The sequence below is a fragment of the Acanthopagrus latus genome, chromosome 16 (genome assembly GCF_904848185.1).
Source record: "Acanthopagrus latus isolate v.2019 chromosome 16, fAcaLat1.1, whole genome shotgun sequence".
Lineage (NCBI taxonomy): Eukaryota > Metazoa > Chordata > Actinopteri > Spariformes > Sparidae > Acanthopagrus > Acanthopagrus latus.
In genome coordinates, this window is record NC_051054.1 from 8,802,550 (window position 1) to 8,825,970 (window position 23,421).

The following is a 23,421-nucleotide window of genomic DNA, read 5'->3' on the forward strand; positions in this document are numbered from 1 at the left end:
AGGTAATACGTGTGGGCTGATGTGTGCTGAATCACTGCTGCATGGATGGCTTGTGTGGCTTGTATTTCCTGGCTTGCTAAAATAAATACCATTAGCATGTAATGGTGTTGATGTTCTGAACATACAGTCTGTAATATGTGCAGACTGGCTGGTGTGCTGGTTATCATGAATTTAACAGTTAACAGTTTACATGAATTGATTGCAAATCATTTATTCCAAATGACCAAAAAACATGTTATTACATCCAAACAGACAAAAAAAGAACATAGAGAATGTGTACTTATATGTATTTACCATTGCACAAAATAACCACACAATGTTAGATTTCTATTTACAACTGTCTTTAGCTACATTGAGGTAAGAATTGTGTATTTTACACAGAAAAGGTGCTGAATTCAATACATTTTCATTCTGATCAAATTAAATATATAACAGCTGTAATAAGTTAACATTCAGTGAGTTATTTCAGTCTCAATTTGCACATGAAATCGACTGTTTGAATTGTTGTGGTTGGTGAGTGTATTGCCTCATTAAGTCAGTTGTTGAGCCAGCTACAATATTTAAATATGCCTGAGATTTTTTTTCCAATTCTTTCATCTCAGTAAACTTGCATTCACTAAGTTTGAATGCAGGAGTTATAATGGATTCAGGTGTCTCCTTTATTGCCTTCCTTGAGTAAAGTCTCGTCGAAGCAGATCTTGTCATGTCTAATGATGGAAATCTTCTTGATCGTCAAAACCAACAACATGCTTTATACAATCACGTCAAATATCACGCTGTTATTTTGAAGTTGCTGTAGATTTTTCCTTGAATAGTCCAGTGCAAAAAAATACAGTAAGTGGCACTTTAAAAGTCAGTGACCTGCATCTCCACCACATCCGATGTCATCCGCTTTTTGCTCCTCTTGGATCTCCAGCAGAAGAGGAGCCAGGTGACGACGCAGCCTATCAGAAGACCCACTACGGCCAGCACAGCGGCGAGCCAGACCGGCACGGTGTCTGCGCAATCAGAGGTGAGAGGCCGGGCTGTGGTGTGCGGTGTGGGTGCTGTGGTGGTGGGGGTGGTGGGGGTGGTTGGCACAGGGAAGCTGTTCACCTTTGTGAAGATGTAAGGATTCTCCTGGAATACATGAGAGTACGAAGGTCTACTAACAAATTACAGCCACCAACTACTCGTACCGTTATGCACACATTGTACAGGTAAAATCATAAGTGGGTCAGGTTAGCACATGAGAAGTGCAGGTGTGGTAACTTTCTTACCTCAGTGGGGCACTTGATGTTATTTCTGGTATTTCTGAAATTGTTGTATGTCTGTTTTTGACCCACCGGCTCCAACTGGAGAGAGAAAATAGGACATTATCTACATATCGACGTAATGTACTTTATCTTTTTCTTATCTTATGATCTTTTCGCTTGAGGAGCAAAGATAAAGAAGTTTAACGCCAGCATTTTTTGTAGTCTCGAATATGTACATCTTGGCCAAGCAATACAGTGCTGTTCAATAATATATTTCAAAATGATAATATTGAAAGGAGATATTGGTAAAAGGATTGCTCTTTCAGTTAATCGATCCAAACCAAAGGTTTTTTTTTCCTGTCGGGAATACTGTATCTTATCAAAAATTGTGACTGAAAAGCCGATAAATATGTAGAACAAGAAGACCCATAAATAAACTCAATTGAGGAGGCAGAGTATCAAACACATCCTTCCAACACACCCCTAACTCTTCCCCTTGTCAAACACCATTTCACTTAAACTGTTGGCCCTTCAGACTCACCATGTTATTCCACAGAGCTGCAGCCATTTCAGCGTGTCCCTGCTCACTGAAGTGGAAACAGTCCACGGAGAAGTAAGTGTCGTCAGGCTTGCTGTCCTGGAGAAGAAATAATACAACATCAGTGTCTCTAGGGATTGTGACCATCCCAAAGCTAACATTTGTTCGTATATGTATGTAGAGTGCATCTGAGGCCCAGGGTTACACGGCGTGTCTTACAGCGTTCAAAGGAACAACGGTGTTCTGAAAAAAGGGCTGCACGACCACAGCAAAGTCCTCTCGGCCATCGTAGCGGCCTCCGTACGCCACATTTTCTGTCTCAACCTGAAAGGAGGACCACAAACGCTCATTTAAAAAAGTCCTGAATCTATGAAAATGGAAATGTCTTCACTTTGAAAGTTTAAATTCTGAACTCAAAATGTCACCAACAACATTTAAAGGTCATTTTCAGTGTATGTGCCCTGGAGGTTTCAAGTTTCAACATCACACTAATGTAAGCTGCGTATTGGGCCAATGTCTTAAACTTAGATGAGCACAGCGAAACTTTTCTCCTTCAGCAGACTGATGTGAAAACTGCCTTTTAGTATAAAGGCACATACACCATTCAGCACAGTCAAGCTAAAACATTTGATTAAAAACAGTCCAAACTCATTTTTGAGTAGAAGGGGATTTTAAAGATCCAGTCTGTGGGATTTATTTAGGGGGTGTTCGGGGACAGCAATGGATTTTACAATTCATAGTTATGTTTTTATTAGTATATAATCACCTGTAACTAACTTGTAACTCTTGTTTTTGTTAGCTTGGAATGAACCTATCATATCCACAGAGGCAGTGGGTCCTCTTCCACGTAGCCCCAAACAGACAAACTGAGCATAAGTGTGAATCGAGGGGTGTTCAGTTGGTCACAATCTGCAACCTCATGGCTAGATGCCACTAAGTCCTACGCGGCAGACCTTTAGCTAGATGTTGGTCTCACATTTCGGCCTCACTGTTCCTGCACGCTAACCTGTAGCTCCCGATTGATCCGTTTCATTTCGGCCAACTCTAGAGAGTCCTCTCGTGCTTGCAGGAAGCACGGGCAGACGAGCCTGAGGGCCAAAGGTGGAAGTGAACAGATGATTTGGGTTACAAACACAATGCTTTTGACCCATACACTAATTCTACCTGTTGCATGGTACAAAAATGGGATTTGTCATTGGTTCAGGTGTCCTAAATAAACACCACTCTCTTTGTTGGACTATTTGATCAATATTAATAAAAGTACTAATGATTGATGGATTGATTTGGCATAAGTGGACTGATGAGCGTACGGTTGTAACACGTTGCACTCGAGGCTGTCCCTTTTGATCCTGCGAAGGCCTTTGATTTCCAGGATCTCCAGGATGTTGACAATGGCCCTGGGAACCTACGGCAAGAATGGAGGGAAAACATAACCATTTCAAAGAGGAAAAATCAAAACGGTTTCCTTTATCAGTGCTAATTCAAAGGAAAGAAAATAAATCGAGACGATGCACATTTAAAAACTGTCTGTTCTGGCACCACATATCATTTTACCTCGTTATAAAGCATATCCAAGCTTGTCATCATATGCTGGGAGTAGTTCTGAGGCGACAACGTGGCCTGCAGTTATGAAGAAAATAGCAAGTTTACACACAATGTAGCAGGCTTGTTATCAATTCATAAACAGCACATGTTTTTTTTGTTTGTTTGTTTGTTTGTTTTTTTTGTCATTTGCCATTCTCTGTTGTGGCTGGAGAAAAGCAGCATAATTTCAGGCACACTTCAGCTAAAATAACTGTCCCAAGTTTGCAGCCGAAAAGCACATCTCAACCAAAAGAGCCGACGCCATGCAACATGCATGAGCGTGCGAGCAACAACTAAAACCTAAGCTGTCACTACCACAGTCTCCGGGCTCATCTTAAATTGATGCCATGCTTTGATATTCTGCTTCAAAGCACAAACATTAAAAGAGAGACTACCCTGTCAGTGCAGCGGGAGGCGTAGTGGAGAGCGGGAGCGAGGGAGAGAAAGAGGGGGAAATGGAGGCAAAACGAGGGAGAAGAAGGAGAGGGCTGAAGGAGGGAGTGAGACAGAGACAGGATGAAGAGAGTCTGTCTTGACCCCTGCGTTGTTTATGCCTCTTGGAGAACAAGGCCTGTCACTGTGCCCCGCTGCCGCTTGTTTAATGCAGACAGAGGCCGAGATAGAGGGAGAGGGGGCTGAAGTGACAGAATGTGCTCGTTGAAAAGAAGCCACGTCTGCTCTCATCTTACTCTGACACAATAAAACAATTAGGGGAGGGCTGTTCACAAAGCTTGATTATTCTGCTCCAGTGCGCAGGCCCATTTGGGGAGTGATATCATGAGACGGCTCTGTACACAGGGCATCACACAACACTATGGGGTTGTTTAAACCACGGTGCTGCGACGAAAAAAAAAACGTCCTTCATCTTCATCTGACGGGTCGCCCCTGAATTTCCTGTGACGACTTCATGCAGCAACTCACGCGGTCGTTGCAGTACTGACACAGGTCATTGCCTCCAATGAGGAGGGTCACCAGTTTCCAGTCGTTCTCAAAATCCACCGTCTAAGGAGGACAAAGAAAGGATCAGAACATTATTGCACATTCAGACGTCATGAATCTGTGCATCAGTGCATGCATTAGTGTGCTGCAACACACTGTGTTTAACTCACTGGGTCTTTTTTCATGTTATCAATCAGGCGTCGCACCTGCCCCGGGATTCCTCTGCGCAACAAAATAAGAACAAAATGGTTAAAACACAGCAAAAAAATACATGAAGGTGAACCATTCGAACCTGAAAACTCACGATATTTTAGCTCCTGACACAGCCACGTTGAAGCCAGCTTTGGTTGTCCCTCTTCCCTCTGACCATCCTTTGATATTAGGATTAAACTTCTTCAGGATATCTGGTGTAAAAAGAAAAAAAAAAACTAGCAAATGACTGCACAGGAGGCCAAATTCTAGCTTTGTTGTGATCCAACTCTGTCATCTAGTGGTGCTCATGTGCATCGCAATGTCAGGAAAGCTATAGGACTCACTTGGTAATGTGGTGACAGTCTCTAGGTTTTGATCTCCTCCGATGCTTGTTAATGGGGAAAAAAAATGCACAATTAATAACACGATCACAATGAGGCACTCACAGATATGTCATGTGAATCGTTTGTTTGTCTCTCACCTCCACGACACCCCTCTGTTCTCAGTTCTCAGCTGCAGCAGATTCTTTGCTTTGGCACCAAAGCCGGCCTGCATGCAGAAACAGATGATTTACCACTCGGTCATTTTCATTTAATTGATTACGCTCCCTCAGCTTGCACATTAACTTGATTTATAAGTACCTAGAGAAAAGGGAACGGGTAACACAATCGATCCGGCCGGTGGGTCATCATTTAATCATTTACCTCAACGTCATTCAAACCCAATGGGCTTCATTTCTACAGCTACTGGAGTCAAAGACAACCTGGATTTTTGCAGAATTGGCATGAAGAAGAAACTGACATGATGTTGGAGTTCAGTTTTATTGTTTTAGTTTTATTCTCTGCCTGTTTTTTTGATCAGCTTTTCATTAAAGCCCGTTTTTTGTTCCACCCTGTTGCACAAAGTAATCTGAACAATCTGTCAATATTACCATTACATCATTTGTTAAAAGTGCCAGGTAGGGAAATAACGGTTTATTGTTTACAATTTTCTGACATCTAATCTTTAGTCTGTTAGCAAGAATGCAAGCAAATGCAACTTATTTGGCACTTTTCAGACCAGAAAGGTGTTTTACAGGCAGGAGAAAAATGGTAGAGATGTGCATGATAAATGTGTGCACACTGCCTTTGACTAGCTTATATTATAGATGAACTACCAATTACATCTGTGACATTCTTGTGTACAAACCTACCGTGAGAGAGTCTCCGAGAGCAGCCACCACTTTGATGTCTGCCGGCCGTATCCTGTGAGCTAAAAAGAGATCGACGTGAGCCTATTTCACACCTCACATTTCTATTTCCCCTTGAGGTATACACCTCGAACGCTCACCTGAAGTAGGCACAGAGTTGGATGGAGCTGTGTTAACACAGGAAAAGTCACTGCCCCAGTTCTACAGAATGACAGAGACTCGTTTTAGGCGTCATGACGTCTTGTGGAAATAACAGTTGCCATTTCAAAGACATAAACTAGGACCTACTGTAACAGGATCAGGGGTGGGTGGAGGGCCTGGGAAAGTGTAGTTGCTGTTGGCAGCAGTCCGGATGAACGGGTTGGTCTGACAGAGAAACAACCAAAAACATATCAGTACACAAAACAACAACACGTAATGTTTATCTCTGATGCATTGTGGGATGAAGTTACCTCAGAGGGACACTTCAAATCAATGCCAGCTTGAAAGTCTTGTGTAAAGGTCTTGTTGCCCACTGGCTCCAACTGAAAGATTGTGAAGATCATCATTTGATCGTTCCAAGAAAATGAGGCGCCAAAACAGAAATGCAGTAAAACGCCCTCTGATAAACAAAATCCTACCATGTTGTTCCAAAGAGCTCGAGCCATGAGGGTGTGAGCTTTCTGGCTGAGATGGAAGCAGTCGGGTGAGAAGTACGAGCGGTCGGGCCGGCCGTCCTTTAAAAAATTTAGGGAGAAGTTGGGATGACATTTTTAAAAACTTTTACTATAATTACTAAACAAAACAACAACAAAAAAAAAAACGGTTCCATGTCTTTCAGCTCTTACCTCTAACCTGGGAAGGTAAACCTCCCTCAGGAAGGGCTGCAGCACCACGGTGAAGTTGATGCGCGAGTCGTAGCGCCCAGAGTCAATCAGCTCTCTCATGGCACTCTGGACGGAAAGATAAAGACCGAAGAATGAGTGTGAATGATTGTTTGACTTTTCAGTAATCCCGAGAAGACTTTAAAGTTCCCTAAGTCTATTTTATAATTGTAAAAATGTGAGTGGTAGCCGCAGAAATGGCTAAGTTAGTCCCGTTAGTCATTCACCTGGTAGGCCCTGTTGAACTCGTTGACCTTCTGGAGTTCAACGGATCCCTCTTTAGGCTTCAGTATGCAGGGGCAGACTATACTGAAACATAAACATCAGCATCGTCAAATAATGTGTCAGAAACTTTTATTTTTTGTAGTATTTCTAATTTCAAAACAACTAAAATTCACTGACTTCACAAACCAGGTGGGACAGCCCAGAGATTTATCGTTGTGCAGATCGCGCAGCGGCACAATATTCAACAGCTCGATCAGATTGACGATGGCACGAGGCACCTGGGAGACACAACACAAGAGGCGCGCAGGCCTTTCTGTGATTATGACCGGCCAACATGCAGGGAGGTTGTTTGTTGGGCACCAGAGGATGAAAAACTTACTTCATTATGGAGGATGTCCAGAGCTTGCTGGATACGAAGGACGACATTCCTGGCTGAGAAAAAGATCTGTGGGGAAAGAGTGTTTTCTCACTAATAGCCAAAGGCGTGAAGGTGGAACAAATCAAAGTTGAGAGAAGATTATTCAGTGACTGCTTTGATGACTGATTATCACTGAGTAAGTGAGCGAGTGAGTCATTTTTTTTAGGAAACGTCTGATGGTTTCAGCGTCTCAATAATAACAACTGGCAAATTAATTCAGAGATAAATGATTAACATCATAGCTTTAGGTTTGTTGCAACCATGAAGCATATTGTTTAATACGATTTGGATGATCAATACGACCCATATGATAATGTGATCCTAAATCTATATTTGTGTCCAAAGCCAGTTCAAAACAGATCATATATAAGTACAAAATATGAAAGAGTGCTCACGCTGTCTGTGCAGAAGTCACAAATGTCATTGCCGCCAATAAACATGGTGATCACTTTCCAGTCGTTGTGGAAATCGATGCGCTGTAAAGAAGATAAGAGTTAAATCTTCTGTTTATTTGGTAACTGTGAGCATAAAGCTTGCAACAAAGGTTACATGAGAGCATATCTGCATCACGTGGCTTACCGGATCGGCTTTCATTCTGTCCACCAGGATGCGCACCTGTCCCACCATGTCACTGAAAATAGAAATAATTTCAACAAGTGCAAATTCTTTCTTCTGCCAAGGGTTTATGTATCGAGATCCAAAAGGTTGCGATCGTGACTGACCCACTCTTCGCTCCGGCCACGGCCTGATTGAGGAAAGCTTGAGGAGAGTCCTCTTTACAGATTCCCTTTGAGAAGCCGGTCAGGTTGGCGTTGAACTCCCTCAGGATGTCTGCAGACCACAAGCACAGAGGAGGTCAGAAGAACCAAAATGGAGGTTTAATGGATACACAGGTTTAATGGATACACAGATTTGTGTACATTATGTGTTTAGCAGTGAATACGGTCATCACGTTTTTATCTCTCACTGCCATTCAGAGTTTCACCACCAATATTTACACGTTGCATTTTATTATTGATTATCAAGGGCATCCTAAGGTTTTCAGTTGATTCAGGTGACTGTCTGTCTTTATCTAATTGCCTATTTTCTGCAGGGAAAGTGGACAATTAAAAGTAATTGCACCAGAGTTTGCAAGCGGCTAATCTGCATCATTTGTCCCTGGGCAGGTAGACAAAAAAAAAAAAAAAAAACCCTCCCACAGACCAGCAAATACACGACATGAAACAGCTCATTATCAGGTCTGCTGGAGAGTGAAGCCTATAATGATGGTGATAAGGCATCATAATCATATATATGAAATAAGGGACGAACGTACTTGGCAGAGTTGTCACATTGTTAAGGTTTTCATCACCGCCAATGCTGAAAGACAAAGAAACAGCTTGTTAGCTTTACATCCAGTGCACAATATAACCAACTGAATTGTTGAAGTATTTTCCCATACAGTCCAAATTTAGCACACCTTTGCTCAAATTTGGATAGCTTATCTCACCTCCATGACAGTCCTCTGTACTCATTAATCACTAACAGAATGTTGTCTTTCTTTGCGCCCACACCATTGGCTGCCTGCAGCGAACATCAAGAGACGGCAAGGAAATATTAATGAACCAGAGGTATGGAGTACAAGCCACTGTGAAAATATCTGTGATAAATTTGACTATAGCAAAAGAACACTCACTGTCAGAGAGTCGCCCACTGCTGCCACCACCTTGATATCTCCAGGTCTGAGTTCATGTACTGCACAGGGAATGAAGAGCTTGAGCTTGGCTGGATTGAACTCTATATCCCCACAATATATATCCAGGATAAGAGCTAAAATCATATATTTTACCTGAAGTGGGTATAGTGGGAGATGGACTTCGGTCTGTGCAAGGCATCTCAGTGCCCATATCCTGCAAAAAAACAGCAGTTTTAATTAAACTGAATGTTGTGTAATTCTGGAGGTCTGAAGTTGAACTGAGAGACTTACAGGATCCACGGAAGCTGCAGTCTCCTCCTTTTCATTTGGAGAATTTATCTGCGTCCGCAGGAAAGGTCTCTCCTGGGATGAGAGTTCAAAATCGTAATATTAGGTTGAGAGTCTTGCATGGTTCGACCACATTTAGGCTTAACCTTCTTTTTAATAAGCATTATGGGATGGTATGCCTCACCTGTGAAGGGCAAAGAATACTAACGACACTGTCGTCCATGAACTCTGTCTGACCTGTCGGCGGCTGAAGCTGGAAGAAGAAAGCCATGATTGGTGATTTTAAGGTTCAAGTGGAGCCACTCCGAGTGCAGCCAATGAACGCACAGCGTCAAACAGTGCTGGTTACACAATTCTTTGTATTGTCTTGCCTGTAGACAGAATGGTCAAAGCTGGAGAAAGCCCTCATCAAGTTCATCTTTCAGCACAAATCTTATCTAATCTCTGGTTGGAGTTGTAAATGTTCCCCACAATCAACGTTCCATCTCACTTTTGCTTTGAGGGATCTTTTTTTCTTTTTTTTTTTTTTTTACAACAGAGACACAGGGTCAATTTCAAGGTCAGAACAACATGTGGATCAATGCTGGAGGTTTTCAGGCTGCTCCACATGCAGCGCACTTTATGTTTAATCGTTACTTTCAGAGGGCTTACCAGGTTTGTCCATAGCTGAATTGCCAACTGGTTTGGGTCGGACCAAGAGTTCTCCTACAAAGAAACACACAATATACGCTAGTTACACATTAGCCATTTAAAGGAACTGTCATGCATTGTTACCAGAAGGCAAGGCTGTGTGATTTACAGTTCTGCTGATTGTAACTGACGTCTGGACATAGTTTTTTCTTTACATACAGAGATTTGTTCAAGGATGACTGGAGCCGACTGCAGCAGGGCCGTGAAGTCTGCCTGTTTGCTGTGCCACTTTGGATTCCCCAACAAATGACTCAGAGAGTCCTGAAACCAAGATGACAAATAGATTTTTGTCAAGGAAGTAGCCAAATATGATTCAGGTGAGCATGAGGCACTAAAATACGATGCCTGTACATGTATGGTACCTGTAGTGTTTTCAGAAGAGTTGCTCTATGTAGTCGCCGGTTGATGCCTTCATCTCTCATACACTCACACCTGCAACAAATAACAAAGCAGCGTATTTGTTACAATTAACATGATCACATGAGAATATATGTGCACATATATATATATACCCTAGAGAGTAAAAGCGTAAAAGAGTTATAAAATGTCACAATAAATGAGAAAAATGCAAATGTGCAACCCAAATTTCACAACACTCACTCGTCCTGCTGATGATCTGTGCTCCAGACTGCCACGTGAACTAAAGTGTGGCGCAACTGTAAACACACAACCACCAATTTAGTTTAATTTAATTAATTTATTTTTTTCATTCTATTTCTTCATGGTAGAATTGTTTTTTTTAAATAAGCACAATACCCTTTTCTGCAACAACTCCAGAGCAGCTTCCACCTCCCGCACAACAGCATTAACATCTGCAGCAACCTGAAGCACAAAAGAAACAGTTAAAGCCTCTACAAACGCAAAATCCAAAAGGATTTTGTTGTAGTAAATAAATCTTACATCTGGTGAACAGGCGCACATGGAATCTGCCGGGACCAACAGCAGCACGAGCTTCCAGTCCGTCTCCTGCTTGGAAATAAGAAAGAGCAAACTGAGCAGACTCCTCAGATGTGGGATGGAGGCCTTACACTGGTTGATGTCCTGTTGAGTCGAACTCCGATTAAAGCTTGTGGCAAAATGTGAGTTTTGTATTCACCTAACCAAACCTCCCTCTGTTTGGACAGTGGCAGAAGGCTGAGCAACCAGAGGAAGCTCACAAGAACGTGGGGCTAACATGTAATTTAATACAATACAAGGTGCCACCCGATCCAGAAATCCAGAAATGTGGAGAACCCGTTGCTCTTCCTGCCACTGAAATTAAATTTGGTAAAAGGATGTCGATAAACTTTGGCTTAGCTTAGTGTGGCAGGGATAAAGAGCCATTTTGAGCCAGAGGAAGAAAAGTTAGAAAGTAGAAAAAAACAACTGTGTGTGTGAATGAATTTTGATTATTTTTCGAATGGCAGGAAATGGGTTTTTGAAATTTGAATAGTTTCAGACCCTCAGGCAAATTTGGTTTCCCACCCCCATGTTGACAATAGCCTCCGACAACATAAGTACCACAGTTTCTTAACTTAATCTTAAATAGGGGAAATACAAGTCAGATTCTCGTTTATTGTGGATTTGCTTGTCCTCCTAAATTGTTTCAAATATGTCCAATGGGAGGGGAGTATCATGATTAATACTGCGTTTTTATTTATGTATCATCATATTCCTAGTGGGTGTATTCCCTCAGTGTGGCCTTCTCTTCATTAACATAATAAGACAATACTGAAAACATGTTATATGAGGGGTTAATGTGTACCTGATGTGACAGGGAGAGAGAAAGCTCCTCCGCTTCCTCCAACAAGCTCCTGCAAAACACACACACACACACACACACACACGCCTGCATGTGACACACATGTACTGTCACATATGTAACTGCTGTATACTGATCTTCTTGCAGGTGTGTTTTATGTGAGTGTGTGTGTGTGTGTGTGTGTGTGTGTGTGTGTGTGTGTGTGTGTGTGTGTGTGTGTTACCTGGGCTGTGGTGAGGTCTCATCCACATGCGGATGGCTCACTTCAGGGTTAAACATGGACAGCAGCACTATCCGGGACACAAAGACACATTTACGTTGAGTATATCTACAGGTTGTGTGATCCTTACGGAGCGATCACTCGGTGGATTATGTACATTATGTGGTAATTGCCATTGCGAAAGAGGAAACAGGTGAAAGCCTCCGCTCTTGTTGCCAGTCTTGCTCACTTTTATGTGAAATGAAGGTCAACAACCTCTGTTTATGGCCCACTCTCTTATCCTGACTGATAAAAGAGTGCCCAAACTGTGACAGAGACTTGACTGTGGCCTTCAGATGAACTCTTGAATTCTTTCAACTATATGGTGTGATAACCTCCTAATAGTGTGAGAAGTGTCTGTTGTGTCTTTCAACTCAAATCTCCCATAAGTTAAGAAGTGACAAAGCAGGGTAGCTGTGGCGGACTTCAGCAAAATCACAAGAACTTTTTTAAAAATTACAATAAAATTTAAAAAATGCTGACACTGACAGGTATGTTCAATACCATTTCTAGATAATTATAGACTTCTTTCTTGTACATGACTGTAGAAACCCTCACTGGGGAGTTTATTGACTTACCAGCTACTCTACTGATGACTCTGGATGCTTCACGCCTGACAATAAAGACAGATAAGTTGTTAGAGCGAGGGTATATACAGGCTCAGGAAGGCATATTGTCACTTCCAAATGATTTTCAGTTAATTTTAGTTTGTCTACCTGTGTGACGGCGGGACTCCCAACACATGTACAGCTGAGATGTCATCCGGTCTGAGGGTGTGCACTGATGGAGAGGAGTCAGGGAGATGAAGACGCCGGCAATGTCACAACACAACAGACACATTGTAAAATCTAATCGCACAGTAATCGGTTGACCTCAAAAAACAGATTAATGTAATTATTGATCATGATTGCAGCCTGCAGTGTACTGTACCTGAAAGAGGCGAGGACAAGGGGGCAGGTATCAGCGAGCAGAGGAATGGCATGTAACGTTCTGCCTGCAGCAAAGAAAAAAACCTTAGATACAGTAGAGTACATTCTTCTAATACAAATATTTTATAACAATCACCAAGATGTCATAGCCGACATACATCGTCTGATTTGTCTGCTGAGGGTCCATTCTTTCGAACATCAGTGCCAACAGCATCTGAGTGTGACATCAGAAACAAAACAATAAGAGTTTTTGGAACAAGTGAGAATAACAACACTTTAATAATTCATTCCACCCCCCCAAAAAAATTACACAAAAGGGCCATTATTTTTTTTTATTATCAAGCCAACGAAACATTTTCTCACAAGAGTGTGAGAAAGTGTGCCTTACAGGTCATTACTGACTCGTCAAGAACTCAATCAATTAATTTGTGTAATTGCTTGTGTCTGCTCTGTCAGTGTAATGTTTCAGTGGATATTCTACTATATATGTAACTAACATTAGCAAACATCTCCCTTAGTCATCATCAGCACAAAATAATCCAGACACTCACAAAGCACTAGTTTTCTTTGTGGGGTAAAAAGGTCACACTTTGTACTACATAATTAAAGCAATAGGTAATTGCAGATAATACCTGCTTCCATCCACATTGTAAGAAATTAATGCACAATATGTCCACAGACAGTGTGCACATGACCACAACTTGAGCAGACTGGCTGTTCAGTTACCAACTCACTCTGATCTCACCACATGACTGTGTCGCCTTGCACTTAATGGTCACTGACTGCAACAACAACGTGCAAATGTGCTGTAGTTTACCTGTAAACTGAGCGCAGGATCCAACAAGGGCCGCCAGAATCAGAAGAGCAGATGTAGCCATGATGTGGTGAGATGGTGAGAGCCGTCCACGCCGAGGGGGTTTGTGTAGTGCCCTCCTCTTTTTATTCAGAGAAAGAATGACTGAAAGCTTTCACTGAGAGTAAGAGTACCTGTAAAGGGGGTGGAGAGGGGAAACAAGCTCCCAGGGCGGCAAAGGGAATGGAAGAAGAGCACCGCTGCTGTGATAAGCAGAGTGATCATCCTGCAACGGCTCCCACTCACACGCTTATATTCTCAGTCATATCTTCATCTTATCAGTTTATCTGGATAACAATCAAGAAAACTACAAGTCATACCACTCTATGGTACATTTTCCCTATCTCTGCATTTTGTTTGTCAGTGTGTATCTGTGACACATGCAGTTTTTGAAAGACAACGCATTACGGAAAGTCAGTGAGATGGTGAGTGAAGTTTACGGGTCTCAGAGAGCCACTTTATAAATAATCAATAGCTCTTTATAAAAGAAGTCTAATGAAAAGCCAGACGGTAACATAGTTTATTCAAATATCTCCAATAAAAATCGGATCATATATCATAACAAATACAAAAGATGTGTATGGTGAGATATTATCTAAGCCTTCTGTTTTATTGCTATAAGTTTTTTTGGTTGTTACCTTGAGAAGTACAGCCTGTGTTAGGAAGAAAAGATTATATCAAACAAAATATAATGATAAAGATAATGACATTGGAATTTACAAAAACTAAAGAATACAAGAAATACTAGAAAAAAAAATTCAATCAATCAATAATGGATCAATAAATAAATAATACAAGGCATGAAAAATAGAGAGGTCAGCCTGTGGTCCCCCCTTGTTTGAAGGAGCAGGACAGAGTGTGTAGACACAGTGATAGTAACCAGAGTGATTTTCCAGGGAGATGAATTCGTTTCGGGCTCATAATAGCACTCGTCTGGCTGTAAAAGCTCAAACAGACACATGTTTTCTGCTCCTTCATTAACGTCTCTGTTCTCTGGTTTATGGGAACGTCGTCATTAATCATTAATATTGACAGAACTATAGCAACTCATTAGGATAAAGTATTTATTTATCATCAATTATTTAAAATATGTTGCTGTTTAAGTGATAGTCACACTTCGCTGAACGCACATTCATGAGATACTTTGTAAACTGCGATGATACAAGCAGCTTCCTGGGGTTTCATATATTTCACCGGGGTTATGCAATTGCATGTTAACAACCAGCAATTTACGCTCCATTTTGGAGATGAGATATGATTAGATTGCTGAACACTTTACGAGTTTGTCCTTACAGTAGATTGGCTTTGCAGATAGCCTGACCCTTGGAGTCAAGACGAGTTAAACAACAAGTCATCATGATGTTGTTGAGTTATCAGATTCCCATCAAGCAGCAGAGAGTGTCTGCAGTTTATATTGTTGTGGTTTGTTGCATTAAAAACAAATGAATGCATTCAAATGTCAATGTACAATGCTCTTGTTCGTTTCCTGATTTTTTCTGGCCTGTTTGGGCAACCAACTGCAAACAGCTGACACATTCTGTACGTGTTGCATGTACCGTATCAATATTTGGTACTATATACATCATATCATGCTTATTGCATGTTTATGACTTTGGAAGACGTGAAAGGGAAGGTTGTGGAGTACAGCTAGGCGAGGATGCCACCGGATATTGTGAAGGAAACTACGTAACATTTTCCAGCTGTGTTTTTGGTGACAAAAAGCAGGTATTATCAGCCAAAACATGATATTTTCCATTGCCTTTAACAGTGTTTTCGGTGTCTCGACCTAACCAGATACCAAGTGGTTGAAAATTGAACCTTAAGGAATATAACGTTGCAATGTCAAGAAGTGTTAAATTTGAAAAAATGTCTGGCTTTCAGGAAATAAAATCAAGATTTATTCCGGGGAGAGGGTTGTAGACTTTGCATTTCTTTACATTCCATTTCCAGCGTTATGTTGTGGCAATGTGTTGCTGGTCTGGTTCAGGCCCTTAAAACAACTTTGTTATGGTCAGGAAATGAACACAATCACGGCTAGAAATTCTCCCAATGTCTTGCTAAAATGACCTGGATTTCAGCTGGAAACTGTCGGGTTGTTTCATCAGAAATACTTGGTTTTGTTGCCACTAACGTGGCATGAGAACGCTGCGGTTAGAAATATCCAGACGTTTCACACTTTCAAATGCCGTGACACTGTCTTGAACTGCGGTCTGCCTTTTGACAATGGTTAGCATCCGTTTACTAGTTAATTACTGCTGTATTTATTATTACTTTTATCATCACAACACACCCAACATCTCATGTGATGAATGCCTATTCTTGTGTTTTATGGCTTTCTATGTGACTTTCACCTGAGCCGACTTGTGTCTGTGTTGGAAGAGAGTTGAAGTTATTTTCTTCCATCATCATCTCAGACGTTTCGATGGTTTGTCAGGGGGACTTTAGATAGATAGATAGATAGATAGATAGATAGATAGATAGATAGATAGATAGATAGATAGATAGATAGATAGATAGATAGATAGATAGATAGTGTGGACATTAAGGTGTCCTCTGCTCTGCTGACACCTGGTGGTGCAGCTGCAGCACATGCTACTACGTCACTACCGGATGTTGATACTAGCTGGTAGCAGAGCGCAGACAGGAACAGCTGAAAAAGAACAACAAAGCCGCGACGACGACGCGACAAAAACCACAAATGTTCGTCTAAAATACAGCCCGAACATCGGTGACATCAGCGCAGGTGGGGACATTTTGCTCCGCTGAAGCGACTTAGAGAAGGTAGGGAGCCGTCACTTGGAGCTGGGCAGAAATAAACCTGTTTGTTGCTCCGCTTGTCTTGTTCCCTGTCTTGTTGTCGTTATCGCCGTTAGCTTACGCGGCTAACGTAACGTTCGCTGTTTTTATTAATCGTGACGACGCCGCTCGGACAAAGTGTCCGATTAAACACGACGGAATGTGTTTCCCTTCGGCCGATTGGTGAAAAGTATTTATCTCCACTTGTGTTTAATGACGTGGAGTTTGTGATTATAACGAATCTGCAGCGTAAACACGACATCCATTACATGTCAGTCCGTCCTGGCGGAGGGACCCCTGCTCTGTTGCTCTTCATGAACTTTCTTCCATTTCCTTCCCTGCTGAGGAAAGAGGCTGTTCTGTCAGATATGTTACAAAGAGAGAGGATTGTGTGTGCTGTAAAGATCACAAAGCCCCTTGAGGATAATTGTGATGTGCGATATTGACTGTATAAATAAATATACCAACATACAGTTTAAGTAATTTAATTTAACTTATTTGTTTCAATTATTTTTCCAGAATGGCTTTTATTCTCAGCAGTATGTGAAGCTCAGCGCCATCTGCAGTCAACAGTGTTAAGATGAGACAGACAGGAACAGAAAGTACTTGCTGTAATCTGTCCACAGGGAGACACCACAGATCACACACAAAAAAAAACCCAGATACAGAAATGGACAATTGAGATCGTGCTGTTTGCTTTTCAGTCGGATTTTCAACAAGCCTTGTTATATTCCCATCACTTGCTAAGTAGCTTCATGTTGCCTTGTAAATAGTTTATTAAAGAAGACTGCAGATGTTGAACTGCAATTTATGTGTAGGAGTGTGATGGAGCTGGTCGCTGCTTGAATTTCTGCTGTCTTCGAGAAAACTTAACACTCAACGTGGTTCAAAAATGACAAAAGCAGCAGCGAGGACGAATGTTCCACACAGGAGGATTGGTGCTCCAGCGTCGACTGGCACCAGCATTGAAGCCAGACACAGGATCTCTGCTCAGCAACAGGACGAAGAATAATCTCAAAAGTGATTCTACACCTCTGACAGTATCATCCCAATATTATACATTTATTTGAAGAGATTTGGATAAAATCTCTATCTTTCTAATACCGTCTTTAGGGTTAGGGTCAGTCTTTAGGTCTCTTTGGGTTTTGATAAAGTGTTTAGCACAATTTCGTAAAAAATATGACCAGAAAATAATTTAAAATGTGTTAATTTAAATAAGAAATATATATATTTAAGTGACCAAACAGTGTCGTTTTTCTCTCTTCACGCACTGCACAATTGCACACAGGAAAATGCAGTTCAGCCATGGGGTAGCACGTCAGAAGATCCAGGTGTTTGTGCATTTTTTTATTATTATTTTTTTTTAACAAACAGGGCATGTTTTTGTTCAGGGGCACTGTTCTGCTCTATTTGTTCTCATGAGCACAAATAAAAGCCTCCCTACATTGTTAGAGACCTGAGAAAGATAAACAGATGGGAGATGAAAATGAGCTGCAGGGTGAGTCGAGACATAAAAGAGAAACCAAACAGAAACCAAAATAACTTCACTTCGTCCTTATTTCATTAGAGGCACTTACTTGCCTTTGACTGAGAACTTCTGTATATACTGCGGCCTGGATGACTGAGAATCATCGCAGACTTAAAAATCCAGTTATTGGTTTACAACATTGCCTATAATAGCCTCACACACACAGCTATGTTGAAGGAGAAGCTACCCATGTGATGAACAGTATGGAAAATCCTCTAAGATACATTACATCATCATGTTATGTATGTGTATATCTTCTTTTAACGTTCCAGCAATAAATATCCTTTTTTGCTTTTCTGTGTCTCTGTAGCCTTAGTTCAGTCACTCCCAGAGATTTAATGATGGGACGCATCTTTTTGGACCACATCGGCGGAACACGCCTCTTCTCCTGCGCCAACTGTGACACCATCCTGACCAACAGGTCCGAGCTCATCTCAACACGTTTCACAGGAGCCACAGGCAGAGCTTTCCTCTTCAACAAGGTGCGGAAACATTCAGGATACAGCTACATTTTGGCATTAGCGGTGATTACATGGACAATATTTCTTTAACTTGATTAAAATCTTTATAAGTAGAGATTCCAACTGATCGCTAAATAAAGAGACCTGCATTTGTGTTTACATGCGTCAAACCATATAACCATTTAATTAAGAATATCCTAATTCTGAAACACTTATGATAATGCTTGATAAATGCTTATCAATAAACATACATATCTAACAGATTAAAGCATGACGACTTCTTGTAGATTAAGCACCCGAGCTTCTGACATAGCCATAGTTATTTATGTCAAACCTGATGTGGTTACATGAGGCATTTTTATTCCGACTTTCAGTGGAATAATAGGGTCCATGTAAACGTAACTATTTACTCGTAAAACAAACGGGCCACACACATTCAGTATCTAGTTCCCCGCTTCAACAGTGAATGTGCATGCCTGTGTCTGAACCCAACAGGTGGTGAACCTCCAGTACAGCGAGGTGCAGGACAGAGTGATGCTCACGGGGAGACACATGGTGAGGGACGTCAGCTGCAAGAACTGCAACAGCAAGCTGGGCTGGATTTACGAGTTTGCCACTGAGGACAGTCAGCGGTACAAGGAGGGACGGGTCATCCTGGAGAGGGCGCTGGTTCGGGAGAGCGAGGGCTTTGAGGAGCATGTCCCCTCAGACAATTCATGAGCCCCCCCCCCCCCAACCTCAGATTAACTCCTCTCCCTCTCCTTTATCCCCTCACCTCTGTGCTGCACACCAACACCTGCAGACTTAGTGGTCAGTGAAGTCTTGTCTTCACCCTCCTCCTCCCAGCCACACCTGTCCCCCATCTCCGGCCCTATGAACCTTAGACCTCTGCTGATTTTGAAGATTGGTTTGCTGGCTCTGTTCTTGCTGAATAGACACCCCCCAAAATACTTCCTGATTTATGTGTCACAGGGCACCACCCTAAAAAAAAAAACAGCTGGGGACCTTAGATAGATGAGTTCACTTCACTTTGTTTAAGTGTTCGTGCACGGTCACACAGAATTTTCACCATCTCTGCACAAGGCATGCTCCACAGTTTTTTCATATATGCATGATTATAGACGTGGTCGGTCACTTGAAAAAAAAAAAAATCACCTGGTTGTTTTGGTTATTCAAATAACTGGAGGTAGTAGAGCTGAGCACCAGCCCGCTCTCTACGCAGCAATGTGACATGAACCGATGGAGGTGTCACTTTACATGTTGCTTTTAAAAATGGTTCAAGTGCTTCCGTGTTGTCAACCTTGTCTCAATGTATTTGTCACTGGTGAGCACCGAATGCAACTAAGACCACGTGTAGTCGTTATTTCTATATCAGTTACCTTATTATTAGCTGGTAGTGTGATGAATGTAATAGTCTTCAAGATCTCTGTTCTTCTCATCCAAATGATACCGCACAGATTGATGTCATATTTAAATATTTGTTGTTGTGTTTTTAGAGATGGGAGGCTTATTTACATCTGGCACACATGATGTGTATTTACTTTGACATGTGCACAAGGTGGCTTTAAGTGCAGTTCATAGTGTGAAAGATGCTCTCATGTACACGAGACAATCATGCAATTGATTCCTACAATTTTAATTCAGCTAGACCACTCTCCATCTGTAAGCATGGATTCTGTGCCTGTGCGATGTGCCGTGTGAAGCGCGAACATGTCACTCCGGTGACTTAACGGGGAGCGTGTACCTTCCAGCCACGTGTCTCAGTGTGACGGAGGAGCGAGACGTGATGGAGACATTCTCTGGCTGCCTGCTGGCAATTAAGGACAGGATTATGAGAGGTTGGGTCATTGCGAGCACTTGGAAGTAGCCAACATTTGGAGACAAGCTTACAGACATCCGCTGGAAAAAATAACCCACAGCAGAATTTTTTTATATCAATGCCTGAAACGACACACTGACAATACATTTAAATCAAGCCTGTGTTTGACTCCATTTCTTTAAAGACAGATGCTGTCTCCTACTTTCAGAAAGTGACCCATCCCCTTGTTATAATCCTCAGCTTCAGGCGTATTTGGTCATAAGATGACTTGTTTCTTACAACACAAAGCCAAACAAGCTTTAATGGAGTATAAGTCTTTAAAGTTGAGCCTTTCTCCTCTGACTATGCCAGAGCCTCCATTTTATATCGTCAGCGTCCTGTGAAGATTTCAACCCAAATGTCAAATTGTTACAAAAAAAAAAAAATCTTGATCTTTGTGACATTTGAGTTTATTTTTGGAATGCACAGCATCGTGGCCCTGATGTAACATTGTGCCATTTTCAGAGTGTGCATGCCTGCAGGCGTTACCATACTGGTCCAGCCTTTGCTGGAGGCAATGTTAATGTTTTTTGCTCGCCTTTACAAGGTCACGCAAGAAAGTGCAAGTTGACATTTCTACAAAAACAAAACAAAGCTGAATTAGTTATAAATGGCTTCTATGGGACATTGAAATCCATGTCCCCGAGTTAGTGCAGTGTACAGTCAATGGCCGTGACCGAGTGTTATCATTTTGTTGTTCACTTTTACCATTTTTATTGATAGGCCATGGCTTTTATTTTCTTTATTCTATATATGACTATTATTTTATTGACTGATACATTTATCTTATTGTGTATTTTCTCGATTGGAGGTTTGGGAAAAAAAAAAATGTTTTCTTCTTGTATGGCTATTGGAGGGTTTTCTCTGATGTGGTTTCTAAATAAAAATGTAGTCTTGCTGGGTTAAATTACATCGTCTTGTTTGTGATTTCTTGTGCAATAGAGTCAGAGAATTAGTGATTTAACAAGCTATAGTTACGATCTGGTGTTCAAGACACACTTATAAATGAGCACAAACAGATTAGCAAACGTTAGTGTTAAAATGTTATTATCTTGACGTCCATAAATGGATCTCGGGGATCAGAAGTGGATCCTTGTGCCTGTAGGTGGCAGCAGGACACAGAGAGACCGGATGATCTCTGAAGATGTTTTCCCTTGGATGCCTCTGACGTGAGCCTGCTTGGCGGCGTCTGTCGAGCCCTACTGCAGTCTGAGAATACATGTCAGTGATATCACTCTGAGGCAGAAACATGAATTAAGTCTACTGCGGTTAAATAACCGTCCAAATACAGGCAAATACTGAATGAGCTGTTTAGGAAAAGGCAAACAGTCGTGACAAACATCAACCACATCAACCATAAAGTCCATTCTGATCGGATTTATTCAGGACTCAGGAGTGTGAATCACCCACGACGAAGAGGTTTTGACTGCATTCGGGGGGGTTTTATAAATAGGCAGTGACGATTCGCTCCTAATCCACACACTAATATTGCAGTGCTGAGTTATTTATAGCCCTGATCCTGTTGGAAGGCTGCTTTTGTGAGTGTGTCTGTGTCACAGTGGTGGAATCAACAAACAGATCTGCGTTTTTCTGCAGTCACTCCTGGAGGCGACCAACACGCAGCACTAAACTTAGCTCGCACAAATATTAATTACAGGCCGGCCGAACAGACGAACTGTTCTGGTCAGGGCTATTTTTGTGTCCGCCGCAGTTGCTTTTTTCTTTTCCCGGGGATTTAGAGCATTAATGGATCCAGAAGATTGATGCTTTTATGACCATATCTAGAGCCATTTAAATGCCGGACATGACTCGGGGCAAAAAGAGGAGGCTCCATCTCCACAGAGCTCACTGGCCTGCTTTATAATTCATAGTAGTCTGACTTTGTCCCTGCTTAACCTCAGGATTATCTGCTGTCTCTATTGAAAAAGCCATCGGGGCTGATAAGGATAATTACATTGCCCTGTTGATCCTATTAGCCTGCATGTAATTGGATAGACGTGGCACAAATCTACGTCTGACACGATCTTGACGTGAGAGAGGTTTTTCCTACCTTTAACTTCCACAGTGCCTTTGAGCAGGCCTAGGGGACGTTAAGATTCCCTAAAGCACGGCTGCCCAAAGCGGGGCAATACGGCATGCAGGCCCGATTCTAGACTGCCTTGATTTAGGGGGGCAGTAAGAAACGCTGATGGGTCACCAACTGCTACTGATTTGAGTGCCATAAGGACGATGTTTTTTTGTATGCCTACCAGTCTATGATGCTGGTCAGGCTGTAATCATACGGATTTAAACAACATTTCCAAAATTGTTTGTTTACATCAGCAGCTTATTCTCAACCATCCCTGTTCTTGTTTGTCTCCTTCAGCTGCCTGAAACAGAAAGTGGGCCTTGGAGGAACATAAAGTCAGAGACCCATCCATGGGGGAGGCTGTTGGAAAGACCCCCACCCAACAAATGGTTCAGTCCATCCCCACCTGACTACAACAGCTCCAAGGGGAAATGTTTTTTGACCAGACAAGTCTACAAAACCTTTTTGCCGAGCTCTTTGGACTGGGAGGATTTGTCTTTCTCTGAAAGTCTGACTGAGTTTTTGTGTGAGGAAAACAAAAGATGTAGACATTGTTTGTGAAACAAAGCCACATCTAAACGTGCGAAATCAGAAAGAAACAGCAAAAAACAACCTGGAAATTAGATCACAAGTGCAACTGTGGCTTCAACTGTCATTTTCTCTTCCCCTGACAGCTTGAGTGGCTGTAACGCAAGTTTGTTTGTGATTGGGTACTGCTGTTACATCCAAGGATCAAATTAAAATATCAAATTCTTGACAGACTTTCTATAAGTTCAAATTGTTCATAGATTAAAACCACGAGCCGCACACACACTTTTTCCTTTTCTGTGATCACATTAAAAACATAAACATCAATATTTAAAGCTCAGAGAGCAGATTTAGGCTCGGACTGAATTAGCTGAAAACAAACAGGGGAAGTGAGAGAGGAAAAAAAGCATTCAGAGAAAAATCTGACCATTACTGGTGCAGATGAGGTGGCCTTCTGGATTTATTTCAGGTCCCGTTTTCTATTTCATATTAATAAGTACATGGTTTAAAACAAGGTGTAGAGATCTAAAGGTTGAACTTTCAGTCAAATAAAGCTTCATTCAG

The 23,421-nt window shown here is 41.7% G+C and overlaps 2 protein-coding genes across 5 annotated transcripts; one reads left to right on the plus strand and one right to left on the minus strand.

Annotated features, from left to right (window-relative positions):
• Nucleotides 1-195: 195 nt before the first annotated feature.
• On the minus strand, nt 196-13,857 carry plb1 (phospholipase B1). Of its 3 annotated transcripts, none has more exons than XM_037072703.1 (43): nt 13,583-13,857; nt 12,924-12,979; nt 12,767-12,830; nt 12,553-12,616; nt 12,415-12,449; nt 11,801-11,867; nt 11,581-11,629; nt 10,737-10,802; nt 10,593-10,658; nt 10,437-10,492; nt 10,199-10,268; nt 9,996-10,097; nt 9,798-9,851; nt 9,331-9,399; nt 9,150-9,221; nt 9,012-9,072; nt 8,859-8,917; nt 8,673-8,746; nt 8,499-8,542; nt 7,906-8,014; nt 7,763-7,814; nt 7,579-7,659; nt 7,145-7,210; nt 6,943-7,043; nt 6,768-6,849; nt 6,505-6,609; nt 6,298-6,393; nt 6,130-6,201; nt 5,966-6,043; nt 5,818-5,878; nt 5,681-5,739; nt 4,970-5,037; nt 4,833-4,876; nt 4,601-4,700; nt 4,467-4,518; nt 4,279-4,359; nt 3,328-3,393; nt 3,084-3,178; nt 2,780-2,861; nt 1,993-2,097; nt 1,777-1,872; nt 1,260-1,334; nt 196-1,119 (listed from the first exon to the last, which is right to left on the minus strand). In XM_037072703.1, the coding sequence occupies exons 1-43, from the start codon at nt 13,641-13,643 to the stop codon at nt 847-849; spliced, it is 3,288 nt and encodes a 1,095-aa protein (XP_036928598.1). In that variant the 5' UTR covers nt 13,644-13,857; the 3' UTR covers nt 196-846. The 3 variants fall into 3 exon arrangements, with proteins under 3 accessions (XP_036928598.1, XP_036928595.1, XP_036928599.1); XM_037072700.1 differs by having other exon boundaries at nt 10,737-10,805; XM_037072704.1 differs by lacking the exon at nt 13,583-13,857 and having other exon boundaries at nt 10,737-10,805; nt 12,767-12,826; nt 12,924-12,949.
• A 2,366-nt stretch (nt 13,858-16,223) lies between these two features.
• ypel5 (yippee-like 5) lies at nt 16,224-21,171 on the plus strand. 2 transcript variants are annotated; one of them, XM_037072120.1, is made up of 3 exons: nt 16,224-16,361; nt 18,253-18,424; nt 18,899-21,171. In XM_037072120.1, exons 2-3 carry the CDS (start codon nt 18,281-18,283, stop codon nt 19,121-19,123), a joined length of 369 nt encoding a protein of 122 aa, XP_036928015.1. In that variant the 5' UTR covers nt 16,224-16,361; nt 18,253-18,280; the 3' UTR covers nt 19,124-21,171. The 2 variants fall into 2 exon arrangements, with proteins under 2 accessions (XP_036928015.1, XP_036928014.1); XM_037072119.1 differs by having other exon boundaries at nt 16,234-16,399.
• Nucleotides 21,172-23,421: the final 2,250 nt, after the last annotated feature.